The 23,491-nt window shown below is 40.9% G+C and overlaps 1 protein-coding gene across 5 annotated transcripts in view; it reads right to left on the bottom strand.

Moving 5' to 3' along the window:
* sh2d3ca (SH2 domain containing 3Ca) overlaps positions 1 to 23,491 on the bottom strand; it is a 67,955-nt gene that overhangs the window by 7,622 nt on the left and 36,842 nt on the right. For 3 of the 5 annotated variants that reach the window (XR_009827115.1, XM_062057155.1, XM_062057158.1), the window contains exons 3-12: positions 20,607 to 20,756; positions 15,416 to 15,693; positions 14,175 to 14,240; positions 13,594 to 13,721; positions 13,176 to 13,533; positions 11,155 to 11,284; positions 6,797 to 6,912; positions 3,394 to 3,565; positions 3,215 to 3,326; positions 136 to 342 (exon numbers count right to left, since the gene is read on the bottom strand). Coding sequence is in view for 4 of the 5 variants with exons in the window: in XM_062057155.1 (XP_061913139.1) it covers positions 136 to 342; positions 3,215 to 3,326; positions 3,394 to 3,565; positions 6,797 to 6,912; positions 11,155 to 11,284; positions 13,176 to 13,533; positions 13,594 to 13,721; positions 14,175 to 14,240; positions 15,416 to 15,693; positions 20,607 to 20,756 (1,717 nt within the window). In the remaining variant the exon portion in view is untranslated. The remainder of the gene's footprint in view (positions 1 to 135; positions 343 to 3,214; positions 3,327 to 3,393; positions 3,566 to 6,796; positions 6,913 to 11,154; positions 11,285 to 13,175; positions 13,534 to 13,593; positions 13,722 to 14,174; positions 14,241 to 15,415; positions 15,694 to 20,606; positions 20,757 to 23,491) is intronic. The other 2 variants (XM_062057156.1, XM_062057159.1) reach the window with 2 other exon arrangements.

The following is a 23,491-nucleotide window of genomic DNA, read 5'->3' as shown; positions in this document are numbered from 1 at the left end:
CAACACTCTTCAATTTGTATATTTAAGAGTAAAAATCCTAGATGTTATAATACTTCCTCTGAAAAAGACCTGAAGAGACGTGCTGATGGTCTTAAAAAAAAGGTCCAATATGGCCACAATGATTGGCGTGTTTACCCTGCAGTTTGCTCTGGGCGTTGCTCCTGTACACCCCCCTGTGGTGCGCCACGCTGCGTGCGGCCTCCAGGTGGTGCATGACCACGTCCACGCCCACCTCGCCGCTCTCCCAGGGCTCCGGCACCTCGCCCAGGGCCAGGCCTCGCTCCAGCAGCGCCAGGACGGGTATGACGTGCGGGAAGGTGGTGCTGGCCAGGATGCTGGACTCTGAAATACCAAACAGCATCTTGTAATAGCACAGCAGGTGGCGCTGCACTCAACAACCAGCAAGTGTACTCAACCCAGGACTTTGACTCTCTCTTATACAAACCCCGTTTCCATATGAGTTGGGAAATGGTGTTAGATGTAAATTTAAACGGAATACAATGATTTGCAAATCATTTTCAAGCCATATTCAGTTGAAAATGCTACAAAGACAACATTTTTGATGTTCACACTCATAAACATATTTTTTTGTGCAAATAATCATTAACCTTAGAATTTGATGGCAGCAACACGTGACAAAGAAGTTGGGAAAGGTGGCAATAAATACTGATAAAGTTGAAGAATGCTCATCAAACACTTATTTGGAACATCCCACAGGTGAACAGGCTAATTGGGAACAGGTGGGTGCCATGATTGGGTACAAAAGTAGATTCCATGAAATGCTCAGTCATTCCCAAACAAGGATGGGGCGAGGGTCACCACTTTGTCAACAAACGCGTGAGCAAATTGTTGAACAGTTTAAGAAAAACCTTTCTCAAGCAGCTATTGCAAGGAATTTAGGGATTTCACCATCTACGCTCCGTAATATCATCAAAGGGTTGAGAGAATGTGGAGAAATCACTGCACGTAAGCAGCTAAGCCCGTGACCTTCCATCCCTCAGGCTGTACGGCATCAACAAGCCACATCAGTGTGTAAAGGATATCACCACATGGGCTCAAGAACACTTCAAAAACCCACTGTCAGTAACTACAGTTGGTCGCTACATCTGGAAGTGCAAGTTAAAACTCTCCTGTGCAAGGCCAAAACCGTTTATCAACAACACCCAGAAACGCCGTCGGCTTCGCTGGGCCTGAGCTAATCTAAGATGGACTGATACAAAGTGGAAAAGTGTTCTGTGGTCTGACGAGTCCACATTTCAAATTGTTTTTGGAAACTGTGGACGTGGTGTCCTCCGGACCAAAGAGGAAAAGAACCATCCGGATTGTTCTAGGCGCAAAGTGTAAAAGGCAGCATGTGTGATGGTATGGGGGTGTATTAGTGGCCAAGACATGGGTAACTTACACATCTGTGAAGGCACCATTAATGCTGAAAGGTACATACAGCTTTTGGAGCAACATATGTTGTTAGCATGGACGCCCCTGCTTATTTCAGCAAGACAATGCCAAGCCACGTGTTACATCAACGTGGCTTCATAGTAAAAGAGTGCGGGTACTAGACTGGCCTGCCTGTAGTCCAGACCTGTCTCCCATTGAAAATGTGTGGCGCATTATGGAGCCTAAAATAGCACAAGGGAGACCCCCGGACTGTTGAACAACTTAAGCTGTACATCAAGCAAGAATGGGAAAGAATTCCACTTCAAAAATGTGTCTCCTCAGTTCCCAAACCTTTACTGAGTGTTGTTAAAAGGAAAGGCCATGTAACACAGTGGTGAACATGCCCTTTCCCAACTACTTTGGCACGCCTTGCAGCCATGAAATTACAAGTTAATTATTATTTGCAAAAAATAAATAAAGTTTATGAGTTTGAACATCAAATATGTTGTCTTTGTAGCATATTCAACTGAATATGGCTTGAAAAGGATTTGCAAATCATTGTATTCCGTTTATATTTACATCTAACACCATTTCCCAACTCATATGGAAACATCTCGTAAAATGTAGTGGGTGGGGCTTATAGTCGTGTGCGACTTATATGCAGTCAAAAAAAGTATTCCCCTAAAATGTAGTGGGTGGGGCTTATATATGCATAAACAATGTATTCCCCTAAAATGTAGTGGGTGGGGCTTATAGTCAGGTACGACTTATATATGCATAAACAATGTATTCCCCTAATATGTAGTGGGTGGGGCTTATAGTCAGGTGCGACTTATATATGCATAAACAATGTATTCCCCTAAAATGTAGTGGGTGGGGCTTATAGTCAGGTACGACTTATATATGCATAAACAATGTATTCCCCTAAAATGTAGTGGGTGGGGCTTATAGTCAGGTGCGACTTATATATGCATAAACAATGTATTCCCCTAAAATGTAGTGGGTGGGGCTTATAGTCAGGTGCGACTTATATATGCATAAACAATGTATTCCCCTAAAATGTAGTGGGTGGGGCTTATAGTCAGGTGCGACTTATATATGCATAAACAATGTATTCCCCTAAAATGTAGTGGGTGGGGCTTATAGTCAGGTACGACTTATATATGCATAAACAATGTATTCCCCTAAAATGTAGTGGGTGGGGCTTATAGTCAGGTGCGACTTATATATGCATAAACAATGTATTCCCCTAAAATGTAGTGGGTGGGGCTTATAGTCAGGTGCGACTTATATATGCATAAACAATGTATTCCCCTAAAATGTAGTGGGTGGGGCTTATAGTCAGGTGCAACTTATATATGCATAAACAATGTATTCCCATAAAATGTAGTGGGTGGGGCTTATAGTCAGGTACGACTTATATATGCATAAACAATGTATTCCCCTAAAATGTAGTGGGTGGGGCTTATAGTCAGGTGCGACTTATATATGCATAAACAATGTATTCCCCTAAAATGTAGTGGGTGGGGCTTATAGTCAGGTGCGACTTATATATGCATAAACAATGTATTCCTCTAAAATGTAGTGGGTGGGGCTTATAGTCAGGTGCGACTTATATATGCATAAACAATGTATTCCCCTAAAATGTAGTGGGTGGGGCTTATAGTCAGGTACGACTTATATGCAGATAAACAATGTATTCCCCTAAAATGTAGTGGGTGGGGCTTATAGTCAGGTGTGTTCTATATAAGTCAGTTTATTAAAAAGTTGAAAGGAGCCATGAAGTCTGCCTAGCAACAAGCTGTGCAGATAGAAAAGTACGACAGCTTCTTCAACTCACCTTTGCCGTCGTTCAGGTTCTTGAGGAAAGGTTTGAGTTTCTTCTCGTACAAGATGGCGGCCTCTGTGTGTCTCTGCCGCAGCGTCACCCACGTCTGCTCCAGGCGGGAGATCTGCGGCGCAGGAAGTGACGAGTTGGCACCCTATCAAACCTTTTAGTTTTGTTTTCTTGTGTTTGACCTGCGGCAGATCCAAGGCTCTCATGACGGCGGCGAAGCCAAACATGTTTCCCAGGTTGCTCTTCAGCTCCGCCGCCACCTGGATGGTCTTGTGGAGCAGCACCGCCCTCTCCTCCGTGCTGCCCGTGCAGCCCAGCAGCTCCACCGCCATCGTCATGGACATGGTGTAGAACCTGAGGGCGCACGCACGCCATCAGACACGCACACTATTTGGACACGCTCTACAACCTGAGGACACACCAGGAGCCACGCCCACTATTTACAGAACCCTGTATTTTGGTCATCAAGCCACACCCACTATTTAGCAAGCTAGTATTGGTCATCAAACTACGCCTATTATTTAGCAAGCTAGTATTGGTCATCAAACTATGCCCACTATTTAGCAACCTAATATTTGTCATCAAACCAGGCCCATTATTTAGCAAGCTAGTATTGGATATCAAACCAGGCCCACTATTTAGCAAGCTAGTATTGGACATCAAACCAGGCCCACTATTTAGCAAGCTAGTATTGGACATCAAACCAGGCCCACTATTTAGCAAGCTAGTATTTGTCATCAAACCACGCCCATTATTTGGCAAGCTAGTATTTGTCATTAAGCCACGCCCACTATTTGGCAAGCTAGTGTTTGTCATCAAACCAGGCCCACTATTTAGCAAGCTAGTATTTGTCATCAAACCAGGCCCACTATTTAGCAAGCTAGTATTGGTCATCAAACCAGGCCCATTATTTAGCAAGCTAGTATTGGTCATCAAACTACGGCCACTATTTAGCAAGCTAGTATTGGTCATCAAACTACGCCCATTATTTAGCAAGCTAGTATTGGTCATCAAACTATGCCCACTATTTAGCAACCTAATATTTGTCATCAAACCAGGCCCATTATTTGGCAAGCTAGTATTTGTCATCAAGCCACGCCCACTATTTGGCAAGCTAGTGTTTGTCATCAAACCAGGCCCACTATTTAGCAAGCTAGTATTGGTCATCAAACCAGGCCCACCATTTAGCAAGCCATTATTGTACATCAAACCAGGCCCACTATTTAGCAAGCTAGTATTGGACATCAAACCACGCCCACTATTTAGCAAACTAGTATTTTTCATCAAACCACGCCCATTATTTGGCAAGCTAGTATTTGTCATCAAGCCACGCCCACTATTTGGCAAGCTAGTATTTGTCATCAAACCAGGCCCACTATTTAGCAAGCTAGTATTGGTCATCAAACCAGGCCCATTATTTAGCAAGCTAGTATTGGTCATCAAACTACGGCCACTATTTAGCAAGCTAGTATTGGTCATCAAACTACGCCCATTATTTAGCAAGCTAGTATTGGTCATCAAACTATGCCCACTATTTAGCAACCTAATATTTGTCATCAAACCAGGCCCATTATTTAGCAAGCTAGTATTGGATATCAAACCAGGCCCACTATTTAGCAAGCTAGTATTGGACATCAAACCAGGCCCACTATTTAGCAAGCTAGTATTGGACATCAAACCAGGCCCACTATTTAGCAAGCTAGTATTCGTCATCAAACCACGCCCATTATTTGGCAAGCTAGTATTTGTCATCAAGCCACGCCCACTATTTGGCAAGCTAGTGTTTGTCATCAAACCAGGCCCACTATTTAGCAAGCTAGTATTTGTCATCAAACCAGGCCCACTATTTAGCAAGCTAGTATTGGTCATCAAACCAGGCCCATTATTTAGCAAGCTAGTATTGGTCATCAAACTACGGCCACTATTTAGCAAGCTAGTATTGGTCATCAAACTACGCCCATTATTTAGCAAGCTAGTATTTGTCATCAAACTATGCCCACTATTTAGCAACCTAATATTTGTCATCAAACCAGGCCCATTATTTAGCAAGCTAGTATTGGATATCAAACCAGGCCCACTATTTAGCAAGCTAGTATTGGACATCAAACCAGGCCCATTATTTAGCAAGCTAGTATTGGACATCAAACCACGCCCACTATTTAGCAAACTAGTATTTTTCATCAAACCACGCCCATTATTTGGCAAGCTAGTATTTGTCATCAAGCCACGCCCACTATTTGGCAAGCTACTATTTGTCATCAAACCAGGCCCACTATTTAGCAAGCTAGTATTGGTCATCAAACCAGGCCCATTATTTAGCAAGCTAGTATTGGTCATCAAACTACGGCCACTATTTAGCAAGCTAGTATTGGTCATCAAACTACGCCCATTATTTAGCAAGCTAGTATTGGTCATCAAACTATGCCCACTATTTAGCAACCTAATATTTGTCATCAAACCAGGCCCATTATTTAGCAAGCTAGTATTGTATATCAAACCAGGCCCACTATTTAGCAAGCTAGTATTGGACATCAAACCAGGCCCACTATTTAGCAAGCTAGTATTGGACATCAAACCAGGCCCACTATTTAGCAAGCTAGTATTTGTCATCAAACCACGCCCATTATTTGGCAAGCTAGTATTTGTCATCAAGCCACGCCCACTATTTGGCAAGCTAGTATTTGTCATCAAACCAGGCCCACTATTTAGCAAGCTAGTATTTGTCATGAAGGCAGGCCCACTATTTGGCAAGCTAGTGTTTGTCATGAAAGCAGGCCCACTATTTGGCAAGCTAGTGTTTGTCATGAAAGCAGGCCCACTATTTGGCAAGCTAGTGTTTGTCATGAAAGCAGGCCCACTATTTGGCAAGCTAGTGTTTGTCATGAAAGTAGGCCCACTATTTAGCAAGCTAGTATTGCTCATCAAACTACAGCCACTATTTAGCAAGCTAGTATTGGTCATAAAACTACGCCCATTATTTAGCAAGCTAGTATTGGTCATCAAACTATGCCCACTATTTAGCAACCTAATATATGTCATCAAACCAGGCCCATTATTTAGCAAGCTAGTATTGGATATCAAACCAGGCCCACTATTTAGCAAGCTAGTATAGGACATCAAACCAGGCCCACTATTTAGCAAGCTAGTATTGGACATCAAACCAGGCCCACTATTTAGCAAGCTAGTATTTGTCATCAAACCACGCCCATTATTTGGCAAGCTAGTATTTGTCATCAAGCCACGCCCACTATTTGGCAAGCTAGTATTTGTCATCAAACCAGGCCCACTATTTGGCAAGCTAGTGTTTGTCATGAAAGCAGGCCCACTATTTGGCAAGCTAGTGTTTGTCATGAAAGCAGGCCCACTATTTGGCAGACTAGTGTTTGTCATGAAAGCAGGCCCACTATTTGGCAAGCTAGTGTTTGTCATGAAAGCAGGCCCACTATTTGGCAAGCTAGTGTTTGTCATGAAAGCAGGCCCACTATTTGGCAGACTAGTGTTTGTCATGAAAGCAGGCCCACTATTTGGCAAGCTAGTGTTTGTCATGAAAGCAGGCCCACTATTTGGCAAGGCAGTACTGGTCACCTCTCCAGCAGGTCCAGTCTCAGCTGGTGTCCGTGAGGTAGCGTCAGTAACTCCAAGCCCGAGGAAACTCCCATCATCCTTTGCATCTCTGAGGACACGCCCACTATTCTGCCAACCTGCACAGGAAGAGAAACAAAGCGTTTGCACCGATACGGTACCAACTCCTGATATCTGGCAATCCACACCAGTGCTCAACAATATAATTATTCACTACTTTTTCTTGTTTTCTTCAATAAAACATCTAAATGTGAATTGTTCTCACATGTCTGAGTATTATTAGCAAGTTTTACATCAGGGGTGTCCAAAGTGTGGCCCGGGGGTCATTTGCAGTATTTTGGTAAAACTCTAAAAACACTAAAAACATTTTTGTCTTTGCTCAAAAAGTAATAATTAATCAAAATCAATGTTATGAATTATTGACAATTCAATTAATTCACATCAATTATTACATTTTGACATAATTTTTTGCATATTTCATGTTTTTGCCATAGAAAAAAAAGGCATAAAACATAAAAAAAAAAAAAAATGAAATAAAAACATTATAATTGATGATTAGATCTGACTTTGATCTAGAAGTTTAAATGTTTAAAAAATAAAATAAAATAATGTATGACTTATTTTTCAACATTTTATGAGTGGCGCCCGTTTGGATTCATAGGAATTTTAGTGGCATTTAAAAAACAATTCCTGATCAAACTTTTTTTAGCCATTGCTTAAAAAATCAAATTGAATAAAAACAAATATTGGAATTAATATTATCCTAATTAAGGTTCAAAATTATTTCACCACAAATATTCCACTTTGACATTTTTTGGAGGGAAAATGTTGTGTTTTTGAAATAAAAAACGTTTTGTTTTTTTTAACAAAAAGGGCATAAAAGAGAAAATGTAAATATGAATAAAATAAAGATAATAATACAAATATTATTTCTATCAACAGAGAGAAGTTGACAATAAATCTATGACTTAGTTTGAATGACTGACACCCTTGAGGGGAGGGTCAAAGGTTAAAAATAAATCATTTATTGTCTTGGTTTTGAAAAAGAAAAAGATGAAATGTTTTCATTGTTCAGTGAAAAAGTTTGGACACCCCTGGGTTATATAGTATTCTAGGTCATATAGTAGACTAGGTTATATAGTAGTCTAGGTCAGTGGTCCCCAACCTTTTTGTAGCTGCGGACCGGTCAACGCTTGAAAATTTGTGGGGGGGTATATTTAAAAAAAAAAAAAAAAATTTTTTTTTTTTTTTTTTCACTTAACCCTTGTATTATGTTGAAAAAAAATAACATTGATTATGTTGCGGGTCATTTTGACCCGTACTGTGTAAATGCACTCAAAACAGTCAAGAAAACAGGTTAAACCAATAACAACTTTATTTTAGGTTATATAAACATTTAGAAAAGTGACATACAATACATTTTTAATTCCAACACTATATTTAAGAAATACTTTAACTTCAACTTTAACTTCATCCCAGCGAACTTCAACATTGTCAATGTTCTCCAAATTTTCTTCAACATTTTCAATGCTCTCCACATGATGGACAAAATGTTACTGTGTGCTTTCTGCAGATGTAATTCTTGCATTTCACATAAGAGGTACTTGTTTTACTGTCCTCTCGGGGTAAGCAGACACGTCCACAATGTTGTAGAAAATCACCAAAGGCCAACGGGCTGTCTTGCGCTGGCAGCTGTATGTTGCTGTGACTTTGTCCAGATTGTCAACTCCTCCTTTGGTGGAGTTATAATCCAGGATCATTTGTGGCTTCATGTCTTCTCTTGTGCTCAGAGATGCATCTGTGTGCATTGTACTCGTTAGAAGAACATTCGTGTTTCTCTTTGGGCAGTATGAAACAACTGTTGCTTTCTCAGTGAAAGCAAATATTGAGGAATGCAGAGGTTTGCCCTGCATCTTCAGAATTTCGGTGGGAAGTTCTGGCTTATTTTTTCTGACTGTTCCCAACATGGTCAGCTTTCTCTTCTGAAGTGCATCTCCAAGGTGGTAGGATGTAAAGAAATTGTCACATGTGATGTTATGACCTTGCAGCCCTTCACTCATTTCCAGCACCACACGCATCCCCTGATTCTTCTCAGATGTTCCTCCAGGTAGCTTTCCAGTCTATACTTGCATATTCCATTCATAGCTGGATTTTGCATCACAGGCTGCCCATATTTTGATGCCATACTTGGCGGGCTTGTTGGGCATGTACTGTCGGAAAGGACAGCGCCCCCTGAATGGAACAAGGCGCTCATCTACAGTAACATGGGGACCAGGATAGTACAACAAAGGTACATTTTCAACCCATTTATCCCACACATCTCTGATCGCAGGTAGTTTGTCTCTTTCATGTCGACCAGCTCTGGTGTCGCGGTTGTCAAAGCGGATCACACAAGATATCATGTGGAATGTCTCCAGAGACATTAGCCTTCCATTCTCTTCATTCCATAGACTTGCAGTGGCTTCTCCCTTTGACCTGTACACTCCAGCTAATAACACATCTCCAATGTAAGCATGCAAGTCAGTCTGATCCAGTGGCTTCCATTTCTCTTGAAACACACGTCTCCCCTCCAAGTTGGTCATTTCCAGTATAATCCTCTCTATTGGTGGGGATATGAAGAGCTGAAATGCTGATTGAATCTCATCAACTCGTGTGACAGCAAATCTTGTAGGACCGGGAGTCATTTTGATCACATTGGAAGATGATAGTCTGCCTCGGCTTGGGTGTGGTGATGTTGACCATTTTATATTACCGTCCTTAGATGCCCATGTCCCTTCTGTGGATGATGATTGCTGCATTCCTTGGTTTTCATCTGTTGGAGGAACAACAGCAGACTCGTCCTCTGAATCCTCCTCATTGTAGGAAAATTGACAATCTGGATCAGCAATAACATTGTCCTCTGTCTCTGAAAAAGTCTCTGTTTCTGAAATCTCTTCCTCTACATCACTATCCCAGTTAAAAATCAGTGATAAAGCCTCCTCAGATGTCATCATTCTGGAGCTCATTTTTGGTGAGTTTGTCAAAGAGATGACATGAGAACAGTGACAAGGACAAGTGTGAGAAAGTTCCCTCTCTTCACACACCTGGCTCTGGGTCTCAGAGGCAATCAAACTACAAACAATTGTACATCAAAGTAAAAAGTACATCATAGAAACATGTTTATTTTGGATCTGAACAGCTGTTTACCCACATCAAAGCGTCTGGGTCAAAATGACCCGCAACATCATCTTTGTATACAACTCTAGAAAGACATTCCACTACACATCAAAGTGTCCAGATTTTACACACCAGTTCATGACCCTAGAGGAGGAAAAGTCACCAAATTTCAGCAAGAAAAAGAAAGGATAACCAGTACTTTGATCAACACAAAAACTGAAATGGGTCAAATTGACCCTTAACATAATACAAGGGATAAACAAATACAATCATGTGTGATTACGGACTGTTTCCCATGCAGACTGTATTGATCTATATTGATATATAATGTATATATTGTGTTTTTTATGTTGATTTCATAAAAAAAAAATATATATATATATATTTTTTTATTTATTTATTTTTTTTTAATTTCTTGTGTGGCCCGGTACCAATCGGTTGGGGACCACTGGTCTAGGTCATATAGTAGACTAGGTTATATAGTAGTCTAGGTCATATAGTAGACTAGCTTATATAGTAGTCTAGGTCATATAGTAGACTAGGTTATATAGTAGACTAGGTTATTTAGTAGTCTAGGTCATATAGTAGACTAGGTTATATAGTAGTCTAGGTCATATAGTAGACTAGCTTATATAGTAGTCTAGGCAGGTTGGTGACATTAGAGGGCCGTAGTGGAGTCAGGAAGTAGTCTTTGCTGTTTTTTGTTGAGTGCTACAAAGTGTTTGTACTGTAAGTAATGTATAATTACACACCAGCTGTTTGATTGCATCTTAGTTGGAGTTTTTATTGACACATTTGGAGGTGTTGAAACACCCCAGGCTAATCGCTAGCATGTATATGGCATATCCAATGTCAATTAGCATCGATCTAGCACAATTTTGAAAAGTGGAGGGTTACTTTAGAGTGCTTTCTATCGGTTACTTTAGAGTGCTTTCTATCAGGCATGCTTCTTTGTTGACAACATTACTAGGAGGCAGTCTGCTACCAATACGCTTGTTTGCTCGCCAAGTGTTTGAGTCGGTGTCACGTGCAACAAAGTATTGTAAATATGCTTTGGTACTTGATAGTACTGACTACTATACGATTACTGATACTCATCAGCTTTCTGCTTACTAGGAATTTACTGTGTGTGTGTGTGTGTGTGTGTGTGTGTGTGTGTGTGTGTGTGTGTGTGTGTGTGTGTGTGTGTGTGTGTGTGTTACTACCGTGCAGTCCACCAAGGTGATGTGTTTAGCAGCGGTGCTAGCGTCCACCTCAGCCAGCAGCTCCTTCACCTTCTTCAGCACGGACATCTCCAGAGGTTTGTTGTCAGCGGACATGATGCAACACTCATACCTGCCCAGCAAACACAACATGATACATGATGCAACACTCATACCTGCCCAGCAAACACAACATGATACATGATGCAACACTCATACCTGCCCAGCAAACACAACCACTAAATATACTATTATTTATCTAATATTATGTATCAAACATAAACATCTACTATTGTTTATCAAACATAAACATCTACTATTATCAAACACAAACATTTGCTATTATTTATCAAACATAAACTATTAACAAACATAAACATCTATTATTATTCATCAAATATAAACATCTAATATTATGTATCAAACATAAACATCTACTATTATTTATCAAATATAAACATAAATCATTATTTATCAAAAATAATCAAGATGTACTAATTTTTTAAACAAACATCTACGATTTTTATCAAACATAAACACCTACCATTATTTATCTAACATAAACATCTACTATTATTGATCAAATATAAACATCTAATATTATGTATCATACATAAACATCTACTATTATTTATCAAATATAAGCATATATTATTATTTATCAAAAATAATCAAGATGTATTAATTTTTTAAACAAACATCTACCGATATTTATCAAACATAAACATCTACTATTATTTATCTAACATAAACATCTACTATTATTTATCTAACATAAACATCTACTATTATTTATCAAACATACACATACAATAATTTATCAAACATAAACGTTTACTGATATTTATCTATGATAAAGCATAAATCAATGAGTAGGTATAATCACTGTGTATACAAAGTATGTACAGTTCATCTACACTGTATTTCTTTACATTGTTGATGATATAGTTAAGAGTATTATTATTATTATTATTATTATTGGCTGTAGAGTGTGGGAGAGTATTATTATTATTATTATTATTGGCTGTACAGCATGGTAGAGTATTATTATTATTATTATTATTATTATTATTGGCTGTCGAGCGTGGGAGAGTATTATTATTATTGTTATTATTATTATTGGCTGTCAAGCGTGGGAGAGTATTATTATTAATATTATTATTATTATTATTGGCTGTCAAGCATGGGAGAGTATTATTATTATTATTATTATTATTTGCTGTCGAGCATGGGAGAGTATTATTATTATTATTATTATTATTATTATTATTTGCTGTCGAGCGTGGGAGAGTATTATTATTATTATTATTATTGTTATTATTATTGGCTGTCGAGCGCGGGAGAGTATTATTATTATTATTATTATTATTATTATTATTTGCTGTCGAGCGCGGGAGAGTATTATTATTATTATTATCATTATTGGCTGTTTAGCGTGGGAGAGCATTATTATTATTATTATTATTAATATTATTGACTGAAGAACATGGGAGAGTATTATTATTATTAGTATTATTATTATCCATCCATCCATTTTCTACTGCTTGTCCCTTTTGGGGTCGCGGGGGGTGCTGGAGCCTATCTCAGCTGCATTCGGGCGGAAGGCGGGGTATACCCTGGACAAGTCGCCAATTATTATTATTATTATTATTATTGGCTGTCGAGCGTGGGAGAGTATTATTATTATTATTGTTATTATTATTATTATTATTGGCTGTCGAGTGTGGGAGAGTATTATTATTATTATTATTGTTATTATTATTATTATTATTATTATTGGCTGTCGAGTGTGGGAGAGTATTATTATTATTATTATTGTTATTATTATTATTATTATTATTATTATTATTATTATTGGCTGTCGAGTGTGGGAGAGTATTATTATTATTATTATTGTTATTATTATTATTATTATTATTATTATTATTGGCTGTTGAGTGTGGGAGAGTATTATTATTATTATTATTATTGTTATTATTATTATTGTCTGTGGAGAGGGTAAAAGCTGGTCAGGTTTGTGGCACCTGGCTGGCCTGAAGAAGGATGCGGTCTCCACCAGCGGAGCGCTGCACATGGCGTCTCCTTCCTGCCTGCTGCCCTCGCTCCTCCCCTCCTCCACCCGCAATCGCTCCACGTAGGTCTTGGTGGGAGGCTTGGGGGGGCCGCCCGCACAGGGTCTGAGGTCACAGTAGCTGCCCGAGGGCCGCGCTTGGAGAGCGGGACCATGCGCGGGCGAGGAGTGGGCGCAGTGGAAGGCGGGATGGTCGGGGGGGTGGCCGCCGGAAGACGGGCTGAGCTGAGGGTCGCTGGAACGCCGCGTGACGGGTGAGGGCGGCACCACGGCCAGGACACGCCCACCCGAGTGGGCCCGCTGTCTCATGACTGGGGAGGACAGAAGACACGTAAGACGTGCATGTGGCACACCGTGGTGGGCGCACGTACTTGCGCAGTACGCCGGCGACAGCGGGGTCTCTCCCACGGGCGACAGGGGGCGTCGGTACTCCTGGATGTGGTCCATGCTCATGGCGCAGTTCCTCATGGCGTCTTTGTGATGGTGCACAGTGGAAGGACTGCAGGGAAGACCAGGAACATCAGCAGCAGGAAGAAAACAAGGTGAGGGGGGGGGTGGGCGGGGTCACCAGGTGAGAGAAGTGGGATCCCTTTCTAATCCAAAAAATACTGAAGATATCTTTGTGTAGGAAGTGGGGGCGGGTGGAAGTGGGTGGAACACATTCAGAACTGGTTAGAAGTCATGAATTACTTTCTCTTTTCTTTTCTAAGAAGTCAGCATGAAGAAGTCCATGTGTGACCACTAGATGGAGCCATAGCACCATGCTCACACAGGGGGGAGGTGGGGGGTGCTAAGGGGGTGAGGTGAGGGGGACTCCAGGGAGGTGATCTATTACTACTGTTCTTGTGTCTCACACACACACACACACACACACACACACACACACACACACACACACACACACACACACACACACACACACACACACACACACACACACACACACACACACCACCTGCAGGTGGGCACAGGTTCCGGCTGTGGTCCTGGTGGTGTCCCAACTGGACTGTCAGAGTCACTGACCACATGAAATATAACACACAGGTCAAAGGTCAACAGGAAGAAGACCACCATCCGGTGGACCAAGAAAGTGAAGGAGATAAAAGAGAAAGAAGAAGAATGAGAAGATCACAAGACAAAAGAAATAGAAGAAGAAGGAGAATGAGAAGTAGAAGAAAAACAACAACAAGAAGAAGGAGAAGAAAGAAAAGAAGAAGACAAAAGAGGAAGAAGAAGACAAAGAAGAAGAAGAAGAGAATGAAGGAGAAAAAGAAGAAGACAAAGAAGAAGAAGAAAAAGAAGAAAAAGAGGAAAAAGAAGAGGAAGCCGAAAAATGAGGAGAGGAAGAAGGAGAAGAAATCAAGAGGCAAGAAAAAAAAGATAAAGAAGAAGACGAAGAGAAAAAAGAGAAATACAAATAAAAAGAAGAAGAATAAAAAAATAGAAGAAGAGGAAGAGTAAGAAGACAAAAGCGAAGAAGAAGACAACAAGGAGAAGAAAAATAAATAGCAGAAGACAAAAGAGGGGAAGAAGACAAAAGCAAAGAAGAAAAAGAAGAAGAAGACAAAAGAGAGAAAGAAGAAGACAAAAGCAAAAAAAAAGAAGTAGAAGACAAACGAGAGGAAGAAGAAGAAAACGAATAAGACAAAGAAAGAGAATAATACAAGAAGAGGGAGAAGACAAGAACAAGAAAGAAGAAGAAGAAGACACAAGTGAAGAAAAAGAAGAAGAAGACAAAAGCATATAAAAAAAGAAGAAAATAAAGAAGACAAAGAAGAAGAAGACAAAGAAGGGGGAGAAGACAAGAAGAAGAAGAAGAAGACAAAAGTTAAGAAAAAGAAGACAAAGAGAGGAAAAAAAAAAGAAGACAAAGATAAGAAGAAGACAAAGAAGAGGGAGAAGACAAACGTAAAGAAGATAAAGAAGACAAAGAGAAGAAGAAAAAGACAAAGAAAAGGGAGAAGACAAGAAAAAGAAGACAAGAAGAAGAAGGAGAAGAAGACAAAGAGAAGGGAGAAGACAAAAAGAAGAAGAGGAAGAAGACAAAGAAAAGGGAGAAGACAAGAAGAAGAAGAGGAAGAGGAAGAGGAAGAAGAAGAAGACAAAAGTAAAAAAAAGAAAAAGAAGACAAAGAGAAGAAGAAGAGAAAAGAGAAGAAGACAAGAAGAAGAAGAAAAAGAAGAAAGTCCTCACCTGTGAGGTAGCATCTTGTCTGCAGTGAGGCCGTCGGTCATGGTGACGCTGCGCCTCTTGATGTACGCCCCCCTGTGGCCGGAGGGCGAGTAGGCGGAGCCTTGCTTGGCGCTGGCGAGGGCGAAGGTGGCCTCCAGGTAGCGCAGTGGGACAGTCCTGCTGACTGGACAGTAGATGTGGACGCCGCCGGACTGGGACACGGCTTTACGCTGACTCACGTAAAAACGGACCAGGTCCTGGACCGAGTCGAAGCTCTCCCCCTCCAACACATACTGGACCTGAGATGTAGAAATGCCACCATGAATCGGACTTTTTATTATTCACAACCAGACCCCCACCTCCCAAACATTTGTGCTGCTAATGCTTCTGGTCACATCTCCAGTGATGTTCCTGGAATCACTGGATGTTTCCACACCCTCCTCCAGGTGACCCAGACTGGGCTGATCAGACCCTTGCTTGTGACCAGATGGCTTGCTAGCTAACCATGACTCTGTGGATCTACTCTTTTGAGCCACAGCCATCTAGAGGATCTCTGAAGGTACTGCAGATGGCTCTCCTCTTCATCTCTACCTAGATGGCTCTCCTCTTCATCTCTACCTAGATGCCTAAGACGCTGAATGCTCTGGCTAGAGAACGAGCAGCGAATCCTCTGCAGCCCACCTTGCTCTCCATCACAGTCGCTAACTAGTTCCGCGTACTTGAAGAGTTTCCTCTCAAAGACTTCTTCCCATGACAACCTCTGAGGAAGGCAACAGTTGTGGCCAAAACCGTCTAAACACAGGTCTGGCTATAAGAATAACAAAATCTCATAATTTTTTGAAGACCTATTGAACCTCTTTGGATTATCTTCCAGGCGGTCTTTCCACAGGACAGTCGGCTCCAGCAGCACCACCTGCTTGCTGGTCTCAGACTCAAGGACCGTGTCTAAGTCAGCTGCTTCTTGAGGTCCACAAACAGCTTCCAATCCCTTGCGGAGGTCAGCATGCCTGCAGGTTTTCTTCCAATAGGGGTTGCCTGCTCCCCGGCTCTAACAAAGTTGACGGTTTTCTTTACGGGACGTAGCTGCCTTGCCCGTTCAAGACCAGGGCTGATGGATACATTCCTTCAGCTGCACCCCTGACACATCCAACTGCACCTGTGGTTCAGGGGCATTGATGAGGATGTTGAACTCAAGATATCTACGTATTCGGAACCATGACAACAGGACATCTGCCGATAGGGCAAAGCGTTGCTCGGGTGTATCGACAAATTGGCAGAGTACCCCAAAGCTGCCACAAATGATTGGAGGATGCGAGCAGAACTGTGGACACTCAGACTTCTGCAATTTTGCACAATATTGCAATCTTTGGTGACATTTTGGAGACGCCGGCTGCTATGATGGTGAAGTATGATAAATTTGAGGACCAGAAATTCAACATTCGAATCTGGATTGTTTTCCTTGGCTGCAAGCGACTTGGCAAGGTTGCTACTTCGAGACTCTCCCAGAGGACAGTGCAGCGAAGACGCTACAAACTCCTTACCTGTCTCTCATGGACACACGCCTGTTGTTGTTGACTTTTGTTGAACAGGGACACGCTGCTGGCTTACACACACATCCACTAAAAACACACACACCCCACCCCCCATCCAACGCCTTTGAGGCTTCACCCCACGTGGTAGGACGGAAAACGGTGCTGGCAGCTCCGGGCCGGATGGCCGCCCCCGCACCCCTTGTTGCAAGTCTCGATTTGTGTGTGGTAACTTGTATAGTCTACCTTCTTCCCACCTTTTACGTAAGTGGTGACCCATCAGCGTTCCTGCTCTGTAACCCTGCACAATGTGTGTCTCATCTTCAGGTTTGTGATGAATATATTTGTGCAATGGCAATAAAGATCCATCCATCCTCTCCTCTCTTTCGGGGTTGCCAAATATCGAAGATGTTGCCCTATGTCCTCCTGCGAGGAGGCAAGTTTCCCGCTCCACTTCTGCCCCAGTAGGTCCTTGGTGAACTTAAAGGTGTTGGTAATAAGGGCAGCTCGTTTTCTCGTTCTGTCGCGTAGTCGCCTTCAATGCCACTCTGGTCGGCAGAGAACTCTGATCTTCTTTCGTAGGATGCACATTAACTTCCTGTTCTACTGCCATCTTGTGCCGGCATCTCCTTCCGATGTTGTGGATCTTCACAGCTCTCTGGTTCTTTGCTTCTGAGCTCTTCTTCCGCTCCTCGCCCAAACGTTCAGCTGCCTTTTTACCTTACCTTATTACCCTTAGAAATGCGCAAAAACCTCAATAACACAATGCTCTCTCATGAGGTGGTTTTTGAGACGTTTCGATATTGAAGTGTTTCGCAAAAGCATGATGGAAACACTTTTTTTTGCATTTAGAGGTCACTTAAACACCAAACCGGCGGGGCGCCAATGCAGGACAACTATGACAGACGGGTCGTCTTGGTCTCGCTTCCGATTGTTTGACTGGGGGCACCACCGCACCAGGCCGTCTCTCGGGTCCTTTCCCTGCAATAGCAGCCTACCCCCAGGCTTGGAGAGACCCACATGTCCGAACAATGTCAAGAGGGTCGTAAGTCTCCGATTGGTCAGCTGGGGGAGAACGGAGTGGCATCGCCATACCAGGCCGTCTCTCGGGTCCCTTCCCTGCAATAGAGACCGACCCACAGGCTCGGAGACACCCACATGCCTGACCAATGTCAAGAGGGTCGTAAGCGTAAGTCTGTGATCGGTCGGCTGGGGATGGAAATGGGGTGGCATTGCCACACCAGGCTGTCTTTGGGTCCCTTCCCTGCAATAAAGGCCGACCCACAGGCTCGGAGAGACCCACAAGCCTGAACAATGTCAAGAGGGTCGTAAGTCTCCGATTGGTCGGCCGGTGAAGAACGGGGTGACGTTGCCACACCAGGCCGTCTCTCGGATCCCGTTCAGCTGCCTTTTTACCTTACCTTATTACCCTTAGAAATGCGCAAAAACGTTAAATAACACAATGCTCTCTCATGAGGTGGTTTTTGAGGCGTTTCGATATTGAAGTGTTTCGCAAAAGCATGATGGAAACACTTTTTTTTGCATTTAGAGGTCACTTAAACACCAAACCGGCGGGGTGCCAATGCAGGACAACTATGACAGACGGGTCGTCTTGGTCTCGCTTCCGATTGTTTGACTGGGGGCACCACCGCACCAGGCCGTCTCTCGGGTCCCTTCCCTGCAATAGCAGCCTACCCCCAGGCTTGGAGAGACCCACATGTCCGAACAATGTCAAGAGGGTCGTAAGTCTCCGATTGGTCAGCTGGGGGAGAACGGAGTGGCATCGCCATACCAGGCCGTCTCTCGGGTCCCTTCCCTGCAATAGAGACCGACCCACAGGCTCGGAGAGACCCACATGCCTGACCAATGTCAAGAGGGTCGTAAGCGTAAGTCTGTGATCGGTCGGCTGGGGGTGGAAATGGGGTGGCATTGCCACACCAGGCTGTCTTTGGGTCCCTTCCCTGCAATAAAGGCCGACCCGCAGGCTCGGAGAGACCCACAAGCCTGAACAATGTCAAGAGGGTCGTAAGTCTCCGATTGGTCGGCCGGTGAAGAACGGGGTGACGTTGCCACACCAGGCCGTCTCTCGGATCCCTTCCCTGCAATAGCGGCCGACCCGCAGGCTCGGAGAGACCCACATGCCTGAACAATGTCAAGGGGGCCGTGAGGACGTTGCCTTTGAGCGATCACCGGCTGCCTTCGTCTTCTATTGACATCACGGTGGCTGCAATACCTTCCTCAAAGCGGAGTCTCGCCAGATGACATTTTATGAGAATTTGGCGTCACGCAAAACATCTCCAAGTCGCAAATGTACTTTGTAGGCATTTTAGAAATATGGCTCTTATTGTGGGAAAAACTGTAATGGAAACCCAGCTAGTGATTGATATCATGGTCTGTTTCCACAGTGCCGTCATGTTAGCTGCAGCTAACTCTTACAGCAGGGGTCACCAACCTTTTTGAAACCAAGAGCTACTTCTTGGGTACTGATTAATGCGAAGGGCTATCAGTTTGATACGCACTTAAATAAATTGCCAGAAATAGCCAATTTGCTCAATTTACCTTTAACTCTATGTTATTTTTAATAATTAATGATATTTACACTTAATTGAACGGTTTAAAAGAGGAGAAAACGTGAAAAAAATGACAATTACATTTTGAAACATAGTTTATCTTCAGTTTCGACTCTTTAAAATTCAAAATTCAACCGCAAAAAAGAAAAGAAAAACTAGCTAATTTGAATCTTTTTGAAAAAATTTAAAAAAGAATTTATGGAACATCATTAGTAATTTTTCCTGATTAAGATTAATTTTAGAATTTTGATGACATGTTTTAAATAGGTTAAAATCCAATCTACACTTCTAACAAATTGGACCAAGCTATATTTCTAACAAAGACAAATCATTATTTCTTCTAGATTTTCCAGAACAAAAATTTTTAAAAGAAATTCAAAAGACTTTGAAATAAGATTTAAATTTGATTCTACAAATTTTCTAGATTTGCCAGAATAATTTTTTTAAATTTTAATCATAATAAGTTTGAAGAAATATTTCACAAGTATTCTTCGTTGAAAAAACAGAAGCTAATATGAAGAATTAAATTAAAATGTATTTATTATTCTTTACAATAAAAAAAATAAATTTACTTGAACATTGATTTAAATTGTCAGGAAAGAAGAGGAAGGAATTTAAAAGGTAAAAAAGTATATGTGTTTAAAAATCCTAAAATAATTTTTAAGGTTGTATTTTTTCTCTAAAATTGTCTTTCTGAAAGTTATAAGAAGCAAAAATAATGAATTTATTTAAACAAGTGAAGACCAAGTCTTTAAAATATTTTCTTGGATTTTCAAATTCTATTTGAGTTTTGTCTCTCTTAGAATTAAAAATGTCGGGCAAAGCGAGACCAGCTTGCTAGTAAATAAATACAATTTTAAAAATAGAGGCAGCTCACTGGTAAGTGGTGCTATTTGAGCTATTTTTAGAACAGGACAGCGGGCTACTCATCTGGTCCTTACGGGCTACCTGGTGCCCGCGGGCACCGCGTTGGTGACCCCTGTCTTACAGGTATGGTATTGAGGTTGTCTAGTTTTTATGTCTTGATCAAAGTGTTTAGTATTCATAACCATCTCTAGTCAGAAAATGAAACTTCAAACATGACACAAAGGAAGGTGAGGTGTGGGGGTGTACCTTGGTGTCGCTGGACTTCAGCAGGACTTTGCTGATCTTCAGGTGCAGCGCCTCGTGGTCCCAGCGACAGGTCAGCACGTAGTCGCTCATGTTGACCAGGGAGTCTCGCACCAGGAAGTCTCCGTGGCGCACGACCAGAGTCTCTGACACCTGCGCACAATGTTGCTGTTAGCAATAATACGCCAGCCAAATGACCTTCAAAACCATATCAGAGCATTTATCCATGAAAGTATGGAGAAGCTGCTGATGGTGTGTTTGACAGAGAAGCAGCTGGAAGGAGATACCGTAGAAGATGTATACATTACAAAAATCATGACCCCCTACAGTGTCTGTTGAACACCTCTGCTTACAGTTTAGAGCAGTGATTCTCAAACTGTGGTACGGCTCCACCTAGTGGTACGCCAAACAATGACTTCATCAAATATTCCAACACAGTGTTACTGTTCAAACTGTGTGCAGTGTTACAGTGGACCAAATATGAAATATACTTGTTAAATAAAACCTCTGCCTTGTTTTTAAAGAATATTTAGACCTACAAAGCTACTGTATTGTAATGTCATTATGGTGGTACTTAATGAATACTTAGGTCTACTACGCTACTGTATTTTAATGTCGTTATGGTGGTACTTAATGAATACTTGGGTCTACTACACTACTGTATTTTAATGTCGTTATGGTGGTACTTAATGAATACTTAGGTCTACAACGCTACTGTATTGTAATGTCATTATGGTGGTACTTAATGAATACTTAGGTTTACTACGCTACTGTATTTTAATGTCATTATGGTGGTACTTAATGAATACTTAGGTCTACTACGCTACTGTATTTTAATGTCGTTATGGTGGTACTTAATGAGTACTTGGGTCTACTACACTACTGTATTTAATGTTGTCATTATGGTGGTACTTAATGAATACTTAGGTCTACTACGCTACTGTATTTTAATGTCGTTATGGTGGTACTTAATGAATACTTGGGTCTACTACACTACTGTATTTTAATGTCGTTATGGTGGTACTTAATGAATACTTAGGTCTACAACGCTACTGTATTGTAATGTCATTATGGTGGTACTTAATGAATACTTAGGTTTACTACGCTACTGTATTGTAATGTCATTATGGTGGTACTTAATGAATACTTAGGTCTACTACGCTACTGTATTTTAATGTCGTTATGGTGGTACTTAATGAGTACTTGGGTCTACTACACTACTGTATTTAATGTTGTCATTATGGTGGGACTTAATGAATACTTAGGTCTACTACACTACTGTATTTTAATGTCGTTATGGTGGTACTTAATGAATACTTGGGTCTACTACACTACTGTATTTTAATGTCGTTATGGTGGTACTTAATGAATACTTAGGTCTACTAGACTACTGTATTTAATGTTGTCATTATGGTGGTACTTAATGAATACTTAGGTTTACTACGCTACTGTATTGTAATGTCATTATGGTGGTACTTAATGAATACTTAGGTCTACTACGCTACTGTATTTTAATGTCGTTATGGTGGTACTTAATGAGTACTTGGGTCTACTACACTACTGTATTTAATGTTGTCATTATGGTGGGACTTAATGAATACTTAGGTCTACTACACTACTGTATTTTAATGTCGTTATGGTGGTACTTAATGAATACTTAGGTCTACTACGCTACTGTATTTTAATGTCGTTATGGTGGTACTTAATGAGTACTTGGGTCTACTACACTACTGTATTTAATGTTGTCATTATGGTGGTACTTAATGAATACTTGGGTTGTATTTAATGTTGTCATTATGGTGGTACTTAATGAATACTTAGGTCTACTACGCTACTGTATTTTAATGTCGTTATGGTGGTACTTAATGAATACTTGGGTCTACTACACTACTGTATTTAATGTTGTCATTATGGTGGTACTTAATGAATACTTAGGTCTACTACGCTACTGTATTTAATGTTGTCATTATGGTGGTACTTAATGAATACTTAGGTCTACTACGCTACTGTATTTTAATGTCGTTATGGTGGTACTTAATGAATACTTGGGTCTACTACACTACTGTATTTTAATGTCGTTATGGTGGTACTTAATGAATACTTAGGTCTACTACGCTACTGTATTGTAATGTCATTATGGTGGTACTTAATGAATACTTAGGTTTACTACGCTACTGTATTGTAATGTCATTATGGTGGTACTTAATGAATACTTAGGTCTACTACGCTACTGTATTTTAATGTCGTTATGGTGGTACTTAATGAGTACTTGGGTCTACTACACTACTGTATTTAATGTTGTCATTATGGTGGGACTTAATGAATACTTAGGTCTACTACACTACTGTATTTTAATGTCGTTATGGTGGTACTTAATGAATACTTAGGTCTACTACGCTACTGTATTTTAATGTCGTTATGGTGGTACTTAATGAGTACTTGGGTCTACTACACTACTGTATTTAATGTTGTCATTATGGTGGTACTTAATGAATACTTAGGTTGTATTTAATGTTGTCATTATGGTGGTACTTAATGAATACTTAGGTCTACTACGCTACTGTATTTTAATGTCGTTATGGTGGTACTTAATGAATACTTGGGTCTACTACACTACTGTATTTAATGTTGTCATTATGGTGGTACTTAATGAATACTTAGGTCTACTACACTACTGTATTTAATGTTGTCATTATGGTGGTACTTAATGAATACTTAGGTCTACTACACTACTGTATTTTAATGTTGTTATGGTGGTACTTAATGAATACTTAGGTCTACTACACTACTGTATTTAATGTTGTCATTATGGTGGTACTTAATGAATACTTAGGTCTACTACACTACTGTATTTAATGTTGTCATTATGGTGGTACTTAATGAATACT

The sequence above is a fragment of the Entelurus aequoreus genome, linkage group LG08 (genome assembly GCF_033978785.1).
Source record: "Entelurus aequoreus isolate RoL-2023_Sb linkage group LG08, RoL_Eaeq_v1.1, whole genome shotgun sequence".
NCBI lineage: Eukaryota > Metazoa > Chordata > Actinopteri > Syngnathiformes > Syngnathidae > Entelurus > Entelurus aequoreus.
The sequence above is the reverse complement of the archived record's forward strand: the minus strand, read 5'-3'. Positions and strand labels throughout refer to the sequence as shown.